The 14,074-nt window shown below is 45.4% G+C and overlaps 2 protein-coding genes across 3 annotated transcripts in view; both read left to right on the top strand.

Annotated features, from left to right (window-relative positions):
* Positions 1-6,388, top strand: part of ZNF512B (zinc finger protein 512B) — a 37,644-nt gene extending 31,256 nt beyond the window's left edge. The window contains exon 17 of the mRNA XM_074210518.1: positions 252-6,388. Within this exon, the coding sequence (XP_074066619.1) occupies positions 252-503 (252 nt within the window). The 3' untranslated portion in view covers positions 504-6,388. The remainder of the gene's footprint in view (positions 1-251) is intronic.
* A 2,642-nt stretch (positions 6,389-9,030) lies between these two features.
* The window catches only part of UCKL1 (uridine-cytidine kinase 1 like 1), a 41,356-nt gene continuing 36,312 nt past the window's right edge, over positions 9,031-14,074 (top strand). The window contains exon 1 of one of the 2 annotated variants that reach the window (XM_074210519.1): positions 9,031-9,281. In XM_074210519.1, coding sequence (XP_074066620.1) covers positions 9,154-9,281 — 128 coding nt within the window. In that variant the 5' untranslated portion in view covers positions 9,031-9,153. The remainder of the gene's footprint in view (positions 9,282-14,074) is intronic. The other variant, XM_074210520.1, reaches the window with a different exon arrangement.

Below are 14,074 nucleotides of genomic sequence, written 5' to 3'. Positions count from 1 at the left end.
GATGTTAACTTAATCTCCTTTGTATCAAGCCCAGCAACAAGAGTTCCTAGTCTAGTCCCCCTGGACTCTGGAGTGGGTAGAAGGAAAGGCTATGCTAGAGTCTGGGAAGGGGGGGGGGGATCTGTTTTATAGTTAAAGAAAGATTGAGAAATCAAGATTTAAGGAAAAACTGACCTTTTAACCATGTTAAACATGGGAAATAATCTCTTTTGAATTCCCTAGCTTCCCTGGTTGCTTTTTTCTCTCTATAGAACTGGTTCCGAACCTCAGCAGATTCCCCACCCAAACCCAAGAGCAGGGAACAGCTCTCTGCCAAGGAGAAGAAGAAAAGCACATCAAGTGGAAAGAAGCGGGGCCGAAAACCCAAGGAACGGCCCTCTGAGGGCCCTCCCACAAAGACTTCCCCCAAGCCCCAGGACGATTGGCCTTTGGGTGGTCGAGACAAGGGGAACCGAGTGGTGCCCAGCCGGAAATCAGGAGCCAGTAAGGTGCCTGAGAAGTGAGCAGAGGTTGGGGCTGGGGGAGAGGGTGGGGACTGGGGAAGCCAGGCTGCTTCTCAGACTGTCTGGGTACTGAGTTTACAGGCCAGGGAGAGGAGAAGGGAGGGGAGGAGGGAGCTGGCTCCGATCTCCCATCCCTCATTCTTTGGCTTTCCTGTCCTTCTCCCTATCTCCCTGGCCATTCCTTTGGAAGGAAGAAGAAAACCACTCCCAGGGACCTGCTCCTTAGCCTTCTTTAACTGAGAAAGGCTGTGGCAGCCCATCTAAGGTTTTGTCAGTTAGTCCATCCACATGCATTGTCATGTCATACACACGCTTGCCTGGGTTGCAGTGTACTCAGGTTAGGGAAGGGGTCAGTTGGTGTGCACAGGTAAATAAACATACATACACATACACACACATGTAAACATACACACGCCTGGGTTGCAGTGTGCTCAGGTTGAGGAGGGGACCAGTTGGTATTCAAAGGGAGAAGAAAGTGCAATAGGGTTGGGGTGGGGGGATTTTTAGGGAATAATAGCAAGATCAAATACTTGTTCTTGAGGCCCCTTAAGCTGTTGGGCTCTGGGGCTTGGGAGATGGAGTGAGAGAGATCCATATCTAGATGATCTCTCAGAGCCAAGACTTTGGATGCTTGGAAATTGTTTGAGAGTGATCCTGGTTGGAAGCCCTAGGAAAAATCTCCCTCCTCTTCCCATATCCTCAAGGTTGAAACTGATTTTGGGAATACTAGTATTTGGAAAAGGAACTGAAGGACCAGAACTTTCTTCTGGAAGGGCAGGGCTATATTGGAGAGGGAAAGGGAATGCTGCCTGAGTTCTTTCTCCTTGCTGGAGGTAGGGGACAGATTTCAGCTTTAGTTGAAGGAATGATAGGGTCTGGACTTTCCTGTACCGTCTGAGCCTACATTCACATTTCTGCTTTCTCAACCTTTGAATAAGACAGGTGTTGGTCCTGTTCTTAGCTCCTCTACTGTGTCCTCATGACACTGTGTTTCTAACAAGGGGTTTGTAGTTTCTTGGTAAGAACTTTGAGTGACTTAGGACCCAGCCCAGATGTATATCTTCTCTTCCTCTCAACACTGTAAGCCTCATTAACTACTTTCCTTTAACCACTTTTCCTTTAACCACTTTTCTTTTCTACACCGTCATTGCTTTATAGCCCTAGACTAGGGATTGAGGGCCAGGTACATTGCAGGTGGTAGCTAGGTAGTCTCTTTTGTTGATCCTCATCCCTTTTCCTAACTTTTTTCTCCCTTCTGTGTCTGTCTACTCACTTTCAACAGAGGGTATGGTGAATCTAGGAATTGAAGGACTGACTTATATTGTAGTGGGGTGGAGGGGTAGATATGGGCACCCTTGAAAATACTTTCTGTTATTCCTTTCCCTTGGGAGTTGTGCTTTTAGAAGACTTGCCCATCTATCATTCTTTATCTCTCTGAGTGGTGACTTCTTTGGTGGAGTTAGGGAAGGTGAATTTCATCCCTGTAGCACTGCTACCCTATAGTACAGGGCGTTACATCACCTGTCTTGGAAGAATGAGATTTTGTGTGTGACAGTCCACACACACATGGTTGGTGGGGATAGTGAGTAGAGAACATAGCCCACTCTCTCTGCACTTGACCTTTACCAATTTTCCCTAGTCATAGTATCACAAAATTTAGAGCTGTAACGGAATCTTTGAGATCATCTTGTCCAGTTCCCTCATTTTGTCTGATGAGAAACTGAGCACCAGGAAGATGAAATGAGGATGACAGACTCCAAAGCTGACTCCATATGCAGAGCTTCCCCCCCCCACTTCACTATAGTGCCCAAGCTGACTGCTGCCTCAGAGACTGGAAAGTAAGGGTTAATAAGTAATGACAGCTCCAGGGATGATAATGATAGGAAGGACCCACAGCTCCCGGTCTGTTCCCTCTTGTAGAATGACCTCTAGGTCAGGTTCCAAACTCCCTAGCTTGGAAGAAAATAGTTTGGGCTGCTACTTTGTAGGTGGTGGAGGGGAGTGTCCTCAAGATGAGAGTGCCTAGCACTACTAGTTAATAATTGCTTATTTCTTGAAAGTAATGGAAGTAGGTTTTCCTCCAGGAATTGCCTCCAACTTTCCTTCCCCAGGAAGCACTTAGCATCTACTGTAACCTTGCCTGTGAGCATTTCCTCAGCTCTTCACCATCTGGCTGATCCCAGGATCTCCTTTGGGGCCTCTTATCTCTAGCTTTAATGGAGAAAAGAGCTCTGTAGAGAGGGTTGGGGCAGCAAAGGAGGATTGGATGTCTATCTTTGGGAAATTGGAAGGAGTTCTTACTGTGTTATGGCTTTAGAACTGGAAGGGGGAGTCATTTTTGTCCAGCCTCCTCTTTTTACATTTAAGAAACTGAAGCCCCAAGAAAGAGACCTTTGAACCTAGGTGCTCTGACTCCAAATCCATCTCTCTTTCTATTACCCTACATGCTCCTGATGGAGATTGGTCAAGGCCAGATGGGACTCACAAGGAGGTGGTAGCTGTGGACTGGTCATCTGGTATAAGTCAAGGTTGGCTTTTCTTCCTCTTCCTCCCAGGAGACAGTATGAGCCCATGTAGGAAAGGTCACCAGAGATGAGGAGCCAGACAGAATGAAAAAGGGAAGTGAAACTAGTCTACACACTGAAGCTTACACTGCCTTCCCAAACACAAATTGTTTTATGATTATTTGCTGTTATGGATTATATATGCTACCATTCCCTTCTATTAATGCAGATAATAAACATAATTATGACCCAAATTATCACTGGGTCTTCCCCCTAACACCCTACCCCCTTCCCCCAACAAAAATAGAAGAAAGCCTCTTAAAATTGAGGGAGATTTAGATGTAGCTAAAGACATGAAGGGGCTGCTGTAAGTGGGCTGGTTGTGTTCCCCCAAGTAACCCCAAGGACCCATTTTCAGGACCTATAATACATGATGTAAATTTTTATATTTGCCCAGTGTGTGTCTCCTAGATATCGTGAGAAAGCCAGTTGTCTTCAAAGTAACAAATGATTTTATATCCTTTTTTATACTATAAATTATCTAATCTTTAACTTTTTGGTGCTAAGGATTTCCTGGTTCCAACTGTACTCTGGGTGAGCCAGTGCTTCCCTGAGCCTCAGAAGTTGAGAATTTGGATCACAATGGCAGGTCCAGGACCACTTTATCCTACCCCCTCCAGTTATTGAAACTCAACCAGGGGCCTGAGTAGCCAGTGACTCGGCCACAGCTGCCAACTCTCCATCCCCCTAAAAGAGCCTTCAGGACAGGGTCCATCCAGCACAGGTCCATGGAGAAGGTGGATATAGTCAGGATAGTTTCTTGCCCATAGACTCCTCATGGGGAAGCTGGGTTCAGGGATATCCTTCACAAAGATAATTTCCCCTCTGAGCTTTCTAACCCCTCAATTGACCTAGTTGCCTTTGAGTATTGTATGACTAAGGCTGATAAGTTGATGCTGTCTCCTGGGGGCAGGTTAGGGAGTGGGAAATGTTTTACACTGTCATTGCTTTATAGCCCTAGACTAGGGATTGAGGGCCAGGTACATTGGAGGAGCTGACTCTATTCGGTAATTGTCTTTTTTTTTTTAGTTTCTTTTTTTTTTGCAAGGCAATGGGGTTAAGTGGCTTGCCCAAGGCCACACAGCTAGGTCATTATTAAGTGTCTGAGACTGGATTTGAACCCAGGTACTCCTGACTCCAAGGCCAGTGCTCTATCCACTTCGCCACCTAGCCACCCCTATTCGGTAGTTGTCTTACAGGACTTGGGCTGTTCCCTCTGCTTTACTTTGAGAAGAGAGGGGAAAAACTGGTCCCTTCCCTCAGAAAGTCTTCAGTCTAAGGGAGACACAGTAATTGATTTAAAGATACAAACAAGAGGAAATTGATAGTAAAGAGAAAGAAAAACTAAGTGCTGAGGGGATACAAAGAAAATAGGGAGTGGGGAGGTGCAGAACAAGTTAGCCCTGAGCTCTTTTAGGTACCAGAAGGGGTCATTCTGTTTACATGATCAAGTCTATAAGAAGACTGGTGCAGCATAGAGATGGGATGTACTACTGTTTGACATGCACACACCATTTCTTCTACTTTTAGTTAATTCCTCCCAGGACTGGGGCTCCCAGGAATAGAAGTTTTTTTGGTGTCAGAGGTGTGTGGAAAGGGTAGTGGAGGAAGCTGCCATGGAAGGGAAAGAGGAAGTTTCTGTCCTCAATCTTTCTGCTAATATTCTTTTGGGAAACTAGGCTGTCAGCATTATGAAATCCCCAGGGGTGGTGGGTTGAACTCTAGAGCAAGACAGTCCCTATTCACTTGGATTTTAGCACTTTACTCCCCTTGCCCTGCCCCCCCCCCAGGTAAATTAGGTATGTGGGTTCCACTGGCTTTGATAAGGATAGACAAGTCTGGGTCAAATCTAGAATAGCTGCAGACAAGTGAGGGCTGGAGCAACTGCTCTCTTACCCCAACCCCCAACATGAGATTTCCCCACAACTTCTCTCCCCCAGAAAGGAGGTCTGGACTCCTTTTGTCCTTATCCCTAAAACACACACACACACACACACACACACACACACACACACACACACACACACACAATCTCTCTCTCTCTGCCGCTGACATATTCAAGGCCACCTTCTCCAGATCTACCTCTGACCTTGCTGGGGCAACCAAATCTAGCCCTCAGTGGTAGGGGAATGGGCGTGTGTGTATGCAGAAAGGAAGGCCAGTGCTTGCACAGGAAAAGGGAGATTGGGGTGGGGGGAGGGCAGAGTTTGGGTATGATGGGAAGGGTGGGCAAAATTTCAAGATTAAAAAGAAAAGGATGCACTTTATTTGCACGTGCAGAGGCGATGGGTGTGGCGGCAACATTTGCCCCCACCTTCCATGAGGGCTGAAATCTGCCCTTTCACAGATTCCTCACCCCCCCCCCCCCCAAATAGCCTCTGACTTGTCACTGGGGTCATTTTGGGACTGGGAGGGCTGGACTTGGAAGAGGTCTTGCTTTCCCCTCTCCTCCTACCCCACCACCGCCAATTCAGATTCACTAGTTGGAGCAGGTCAGGAGAGAACCCCTGGACTTGCCCACCTGTCCCAACCCAGAAGAGCGTCCTCTCTCCCTTTGGGCTTTGTTTGGTTTTTAATGCCCATTCTTAGACATAAGTGCATTTTGGAAAAAAAGTTTCAATTTATCCCTTGTAACCACATATATACATATATATTATATCTACAAAGTGTTTATTTGCGAGAGCCGTTTTAATGGCGACCTACCCGAGGCTGAGCCCCCCATTCCCCAAGTGTGATGATCGGTGCCCTCCTTAATCACCGGTGAGCAGGGGGCAAAAGTTGGCAAGACCCCAGCTGGAGGGTACATGCTGTAAAGCCCGGGGCCAGCAAGGACCGGGCTAGAAGTCAATTCCTGTATGTATGAAAACGACCGTATCAGATAAATGTTTATTGATTCTTTTTCATGATTTGAGTGTGAGTGAATTTGTTATACAGGTGTGGGGAGGATCAGAAGTGGGCTAAACACACACACACACACACACACACATTCTCCTCTCTCTCTCTCTCTCTCTCTCTCTCTCTCCCCCTCCCCCACTTCTTGACTAACCAGGGCTGAGGAAGGCTGAATAGCTGCAGAATCTGAGGCACCTCTTCAGGTGTGAAGTTAAGGAAAGGGGAGTGAGAAGGAGCTCTAATATAGCTTCTGGGATATTTCCCTAGCACTAAACTTTGTTTTCTTCTGAGAACATAGAATTGTTGGGGAAATAAAAATAGCCAACCTTCCAATGATGAGGAACTGTGGCACATTAGATCTCCATGAAGCTTTCCCTGGCACTCCCTACTTGGTGGCACTTTCTCCCATATCACATACTGTTTTGTTTTGCTACTTTAGTAACTTTACTGTATATGTAGTAGAATTACTATTTTGGTCTTAACCCTTTTCTAGTATGTAAGAACTTTGAGTCTAAGGGACCTAGTCTAGTGCCTTAGCACCATTCTTTAAAGATAATTTGCTTGATTAAATGAGTGAATGAATGACTGGAAACACACAAATAACTATGATACAAGGAAAAGGATCAGGTGCATACCTAAGAAAAAAAATTGTATTAAAGAGATTCAAGGAGAGATGCATCATGCATAACTGGGTGGATGAGGGATGATTTTAGTAGTCATGTTAATGGTGTCTTAAGGAAAAGAATAATTTCTTCAGACAGAAATATGGGTGGACTTTCTGTCATAAATGCAATGCAAATGTGATATAACAGGCATTTTATGAAATGTCTCTTGTGTAAAGCATTGCACTAGGTGCTAAGGATTCAGATGCACTGGACTGAAACCCAGCTCTCAAAAAGCTTATATTCTAGGAATAAGGAATAACATTTGTGATTTACAGAGCACCTTTTATTTTATTTTCACAACAGTTCTATGAAGTAGGTACTACAAGTATTATTGTTTCCACTTTATGGATAAGTTAATTAAACCACAGAGGTTAAATAATTTTCCCATACTTATCAAATCTCAGAGATGGGGTTTGAATCCAAGTCTTTCTTGATTCTAAGTCCAAGGTTCTTTCTACTACATCATACTACCTTTCAGTTCAGTTTAGGATCTGTTGGGTTAAGGTAATGGTATTTTTGGTGGCTATGCATTGCAGGAATTTGGAAACATAGGACTGGAACTCTGGGCAGAAACTGCATAGATGAGATTCTTAAAAACCATGGGGATGAATGACAGTAAGAGTTTAAAGAGAGCAGAGAAATTGAGCAGAACAGTACAGGATATTGATGTTTAAGGGGTGGAAGATGAAGAACCTGCAAAAGAAACAAGAAGCAGTCAGAGAAGTGGCTAAACCGTGGGAGTGCAATATCCAAGTCAAAGAAACAGAGGATCTCTCAAAAAAAAAAGGAAGTGGTCCATAGTATGAAATGCCATAGAAGTGCAAGCACTAAAAAAGTTGGAAATTGAAGCAATATGACAATAGTCCTCTAATTTCAGTAGAATGGTAGGGATAGAATAAGGATGTAGACAAAAACATATCTCTATGACGGAGAGAGGAAAGGATGATAGCTTAAAAGGATGACCATGGAGCGACTAGGTGGAGCAGTGGATAAAGCATGGGCCCTGGAGCCAGGAGTACCTGGGTTCAAATCTGGTCTCAGACACTTAATAATTACCTAGCTGTGTGGCCTCAGGCAAGCCACTTAACCCCATTTGCCTTGCAAAAACCTTAAAAAAAAAAAAAGGATGACCAGGTCAAGGTAATGGGTTTTTTTTTGGGGGGGGGGGGGAGTGGGGATAATAGGTGAGACCTGGGTAGGTTTTGCTAGCTAAGAAGAGAGCCCATGAAAGGAATAATTGACTGTGCAAGAGAGGAAGTAATCTGCAAGTCCAATTCGACCAGAATGCTGTATAAGATGTAAAAGATCAAGTTGCAAAAATAGAAAGGTACAGAATTATTGAGAACTTAGATTTCCAGTATCATTTTATTCCATAATCAGTGGCAACCCACAGGTTTTTGAGCTGGTATTGCGAATCCTCGTTTTCTAGGGCTCCCTTGCTTCAGATACAATCCTTCATTCATTCCTCGAATCCTGACTGTGAACCCAGCGAGGTTTAGAAAGCTGTAATGTCGAGGATGGTTACTGGGTACTGGTTCCTGCCTCCGGTGTGCTTTCGAACACAACTGCTGGAAACTGCTCAGAGCCTGGTACCCAGTCTGTATCCCTCCTGTCACCCCAAATCCGCCGCGGACCCCATCATTGCCCCAGGCCTCTTTGGGCCTTAGTCCTTTCCCTTGCTTATCCCGGGCTCGGCTCATTCTGGCAAGTGCCAGAGCTCGGTCTCTGTGGTAACTTCCCCTTCAGGAAGGGGCGGTGGGCCCGGGACAAGTCCGGAGAGGTGGGGCCGCGGTGCAGCCCGGGCTCCGCTTGACGCCTCGGCCCAGGGCTCCTCGGCCCAGGGCTCGCCCGCCAGAGGCCTGAGGGTCCCGGGGGAGGGGGTAGCCCAGTCCGTCGGGTCGCGTGCCCAACGAGATAGCGGGGCGGAGAGAACGTAATGTCCCTTTGGAAAGGTCTGGACCGGACAAGGACTTCACTTTAGCTAACTTTCATTAAAGTCGAGGGCTGACAGCGTGCACAGTGTTGCGCGGGACGTGGTGAGAAATGGCCCGGTTGGTCCTCAAGGAGCCCCCTTTCTGGTCGCCGAGCGTGAGAGGGGGCGATACAACGAAACGGCGCGTTGCTCAATGACAAGGCAAGACAAGGTGCGGTGGGGCCAAGGGAGATGCGGGCAGTGCTCCGCGAGAACCCACGGCAGACGCGGGCTGGGCCAGCAAAAGCCGCGGGTCCCCGCCCAAACGTCAGCTCTCCCGACTTCCCGATCAGTGGGCCGAGCTCCTCCGCCGAGGACTACAGCTCCCAGGATGCATCGGGCCCCATCACACCGCCCCAGGGGACTTGTAGTTCTCGCCGCGCCCGCTCTCCGAAGGCGAGGCTGGAACGCGGAACCACAACTCCCAGAAGCCCTTGTGGGTGCGCTTCTTTCTCCAGTCGGCGGCCACCGCCTCGTCCTAGTCCGTGTCTGGGTCCGCCTCCTCCGGGCCCCGGCCCGGGATTCGGCTCTGGCCCGGTTACGAATCTGGAGACGCCATGGCGACGGCGCTGGCGCTGGCCCTGTCGGCCGCCGCCACCTCCCCGTCGTCTCCTTCGGAGGAAGCTCCCTCGGGACTCGATGAGCGGGAAGACGGGGCGGAGAGTGAGGCGCGGTGCGAGGCCAGGTAACCGGGGCGGGGGCCCAGGCGGGGCCCCGGAGGCGCCCGGGAGGGGGCGCCCTGCCCCCGGAGGAGCCCCGGCCCTCCCCTCCACGTGCTCTGCGCGGCCCTGCCTCTCCCGGAGCCCCGCGATGCTCCCGGGCCCAGGTGGAGGGAGGGACGCGGCTGGCCCCGGGCCGGAGGGCGCCGCTCCCCCGCCCCGCCCCCCATCTTTTCCCACGTTCCTCCCCCGCCCCCCAACCTTCCCCTGTTTCTGCTTCCGGCCCCATAGACACGCCTTCTTTCTGCTCTCGCGCTCCACCTGCCCCGCCTCTCCGCCCCCCCCATGCCAGGATCCTTAACCTGCATCAGTTCCTGAGGATCCTTGAACGTGGCTGGGGGCGGGGGAAGAATTACATCGTTTTGTTCACTCATTTCCAACTGAAATTTCTCATTTCCTTCAATTATAAAGGAAGGAACACTCAGAGAAGGGGTTTATAGACTTCCCCAGATTGCCCGAAGGAAATAATGACACAAAAGAGGTTAAGATCCCCTGTTCCATATCCATCTTCTGGTCCCTTCCATTTAGGGGCCCACTCAGATGGTGTAGCATAAGCACCCTCCTTTGGAGACTGTGCCTTCTAGAGGCCTCATTTCTTATAATGCTTTGGGTCAGCTGCCCACTGTGGGCTTCTTCAAGAATTCAGAGGAAAGGGGCGGCTTAGGTGGCACAGTGGATAGAGCACCGGCCCTGGAGTCAGGAGGACCTGAGTTCAGACCCAGCCTCAGACACTTAATTACCTAGCTGTAGGGCCTTGGGTAAGCCACCTAATCCCATTGCCTAGCCAAAAAAAAAAAAAAAAAAAAAAACCCAACCCTAAAAAAAAAAGAATTCAGAGGAAAATATGTCCCAACCATGTTTAGACTAGCCCTCTTTAATTCCATGCATTCTAAATTTTGCTTTCCTCCAGATTGTGTATACTTGTCTGGCTCCAACTCTTCATGGATTGGGGAAACTCACTTATTATTATTGCCAAAAATAGAGTCTGGGTTCTCAGTTCATACTTTTCATAACAGCTGCCCAGTTCCCATGCCAATTTTTCTAAACATCAGACTGCTTCTTTGCTTGCAGTTCTTTGAGTTTCTACATTCTCATGTTCCATTTGAATGAATATCATAGATGCCAATGTTATTGACATACTACTTTTTTAGCACTGATCATTTTAATATGAGAATTCAAAAATATTAATTTGAAAAACAGGATAGATTTCCTTCATCAGTAAACAACACAGCAAGAACAAATACAGGACCATGATACCTGTCTAAAGCTATTTGATGTGCTTTCACTTGATGTTCCTCAGCAGAAAGAAGTAAAAGGTAGATGTTACAGAGGGTCTGATTTAAGGTTCTTAAAAGGAAAACTTCCAAAGAAAGTTGAACAAATGGGGAATGGTATGCTTTAATAAAGATTTTTTTAAAAAAACTTATTACTACTATGGGGAATGTTATGGGACAGCCTTGGGAGGAAAATTCTGTTCAGATTTGGGTTAGACTAGATAATCTCTTATGTCTCATGTAAATCTGGGATTCCATGAACTAAAACCCAGAATGAAGAAACTTCTAATGTCTTACTTTAAGAAATGGAGGGGCAGCTAGGTGGCACAGTGGATAGAACACCAGCCCTGGAGTCAGGAGTACCTGAGTTCAAATCCAGCTTCAGTCATTTAATAATTACTTAGCTGTGTGGCCTTGGGCAAGCCACTTAACCCCATTGCCTTGCAAAAAAAAAAAAGATATGGACATATATTCTTTCTTGTGGGGGTTTCTGTGTTTGTATGTTAGAATCCCTCTTGGTAGAAACTGAAGATCAGTCTTTCATTGGATCCTTCTAAGTTCAAATACAGCCTCAGATGACTTGACATGTACTAGCAAGTCATTTAACACTGATTGCCTCACATTCAGGGCCATCTCCTGATTCATACCTGGCCACTGAATCAAGATGACTATAAGAGAAAGTGAGGCCAGTGACTTAGCAGAGCACCCCCTCACTCTAATCCAGTTCAGGTTCATGTCATGGCCTCACTTCCCTTGATGTCATGGTTTTCAAGAATAAAGGGCAGGGGCTGCTAGGTGGCAAAGTGGATAAAGCACCGGCCCTGGAGTTAGGAGTACCTGGGTTCAAATCCGGTCTCAGACACTTAATAATTACCTAGCTGTGTGGCCTTGGGCAAGCCACTTAACCCCATTTGCCTTGCAAAAACCTAAAAAAAAAAAATGAAGGGCAGACATCATCAAATGTCTCACCTAATGGAGACTTCTATTCTGTGCTTCTCCAATTCAAATTTCTGAGGAATAACTTCACAGTTATTTAAAAATGTCATTCTCTTTGAATGATATAGTAAGAATTGTAATTTAATCAGTTTTTAGAGAGAGAGGCCTAAACACCACAAAAATCACCATCTAGACTAAATTGAGTGTGTGAATTTCTAAGACCCTCTCTGGCTGGTTGAGCGTTTTGTGAACCTTCATAACACTCATATTTAAAGGTGGGAAAAAGGTGTTTCAGTTTCATTGACTACTAGTTTAAAGGTACTAAATCAGAAGGATATTATTATCTATATAAATATATATATATTGTTCTCAGTGCCTACAGTAAGTGTTTTTAAGTATAGAAATCATTTTAAGTATAGAAATGAATGAATGAAAAAGCATTTACTAAGCTTATTAATGTGCCAGGTACTATATGAAGCACTAGCTACATAGATGTAGAAAAGAAACCATCCCATCATCAAAAAAAGTTTGTGGTGTTTTCAGGAATGTCTGACTCTTCACGACCCTATTTGGGATTTTCTTGGCAAAGAAAATAGAGAAGGGTGCGGTGCCATTTCTTCTTCTTCATCATTTTACAGATGAGAAATTGAGGCAAATAGTATAGGTGACTTGCCCAGAGTCACATAACTTCTAAGTGTCTGAGTTCTGATTTAAACTCAGGAAGATGAGTTTTCCTTACTTCAGATACTGCACTCTCTCTACTTGGCCACCTAACTGTCTAAACCTCTAAAAGCTTACCTTCTAATGTGGATGAGAACACATAGTGGGGATGGTGTCTATGTTTTTTTGTCCTGGAAAGTGTCAGGGATGGCAAGTAGAGCTATAGGGCAGTTGATTTATACTACTTTTTTAGAAGTAATGTTAGTATTGATTATTGTTCTCAGAACAAGAACTAGAAATGCACATGCACACACAGTGGCATGGCTGGTAGATGACTGGGGAGAATCACAGACTGGCATTTGGGGCAATGTGAGGGAGTGGAGCCCTCATTGAACAAGAAAGCACGGCTTCAAGCAGGAAGTGGTTTAGCTCTTCCTGGGCAGTGTCTTTGTAGGTCCATTATTTGGGGATGGCAGAAAGCTGGAAGGAAAGCATTTTCTATTTTAGATCATCCCTTCTATAGGTGACATCTAAACATGCTGATGCTTAGAGCTTAGGGCATTGAAGTTAGATGACAGAGTTAAAGTCAGTTGCCCTATTGTGCAACAAGAATGGAATCTGTTATGTCTGTGTAAGGATCTTGTTCAGCTCCAGTTGATTAGTCATCTTGGGTGGGACTTTTTGGGAAAACATTGAAAATCAAGTGGAAGTTTGGGTGCCACTTTTCAAAGTGTTTTTAATTTTATGGACTTTTGCCACCAGAGGGAGCAATTTGCTATCCCTTTGAACTTTGCGAATCCTTAAAGAAGATGAGAACTGTTTATCCAAGGCTCCTTGAGAAACTTAAAATTTCAGAGCAGAAAATTTGGGAAAAATAGATATTTCCTTCCATGATCCATATACAGTAATATCATCCTTACTGAAAACATTTTGTTATTCCATAAGGTATTCAGAAAGCATCATCTGCCAAAATGGTACATAATTATTGGCCAAATTAATAAAAGAAGTTTGAAAAAGAGAGACAAAGGGGAAAAAAAAAAGAAAAATCAGGTCAAGTGTCCTTTCTGTTGCTTGTTATTTCAGAAAAAAGAAACCCACTGCTTGTTCTGTTAAGTGTTCCAGTGACTGAGTATGGTTTGTCTCTCCCATAGGGCCCCAAGTCTGAAATCAGTCTGTGTATCTCCTTAATTGGCATGCTAGAAAAGGGGGAGGAAGAAGAGAACTAGAGGGCAAAGACAATCAATTCTTCCAAAATTGTTTTTATATTTAATTTCTTCATGATGGTCATATCTTTATTGAGTATAGAGATGGGGAAAATTGGGGCCAGTTGATACTTACATTGAAATATTTGGCTGTCCTTTTATGAGGTGCTGAATATTATGTAGTTGAACTAGAAATAGAGACCGGTCCTGTGATTTCACTGATAAAGGGAACTCCTAGAGAAGGAAGCTACCACTCCCTGTTTAAATAGGAGGCACCTTCTTTGTCCCTTAGTCTTAGAAAGTTGCCTTCAGTCAAAGGTCCCAACTTGTATGTGTCAGGGGCAACACTTGAAGTATAATCATCTGGGCAGCTGCACTGCCTGTCCAATATTTAAAAGTTACATATATAACATTTTATATATGGAAGTAATTTAGCCAATATTTGAAAGTCTGTCATAAGAAAAGACTGTTTATTTGATGAATGAGTAAAAGTTAATGGCTCTGTTTTACATGTGCATTACCTTTCATGAAAAGTGATGGTAGGGGCAGCCAGGTGGTACAGTGGAATTAGAAGAACCTGAGTTCAAATGTGGAACCAGATACTTGTCACTTGTGTGACCCTGGGCAAGTCACTTAATCCTGATTGCCTAAAAAGAAAAGAAAAGAAAAAAAGGAAACTGATGTAGA

The sequence above is a fragment of the Macrotis lagotis genome, chromosome 1 (genome assembly GCF_037893015.1).
Source record: "Macrotis lagotis isolate mMagLag1 chromosome 1, bilby.v1.9.chrom.fasta, whole genome shotgun sequence".
Lineage (NCBI taxonomy): Eukaryota > Metazoa > Chordata > Mammalia > Peramelemorphia > Peramelidae > Macrotis > Macrotis lagotis.
Note: the sequence above shows the minus strand (reverse complement) of the source record. Positions and strands in the feature narration are given on the sequence as shown.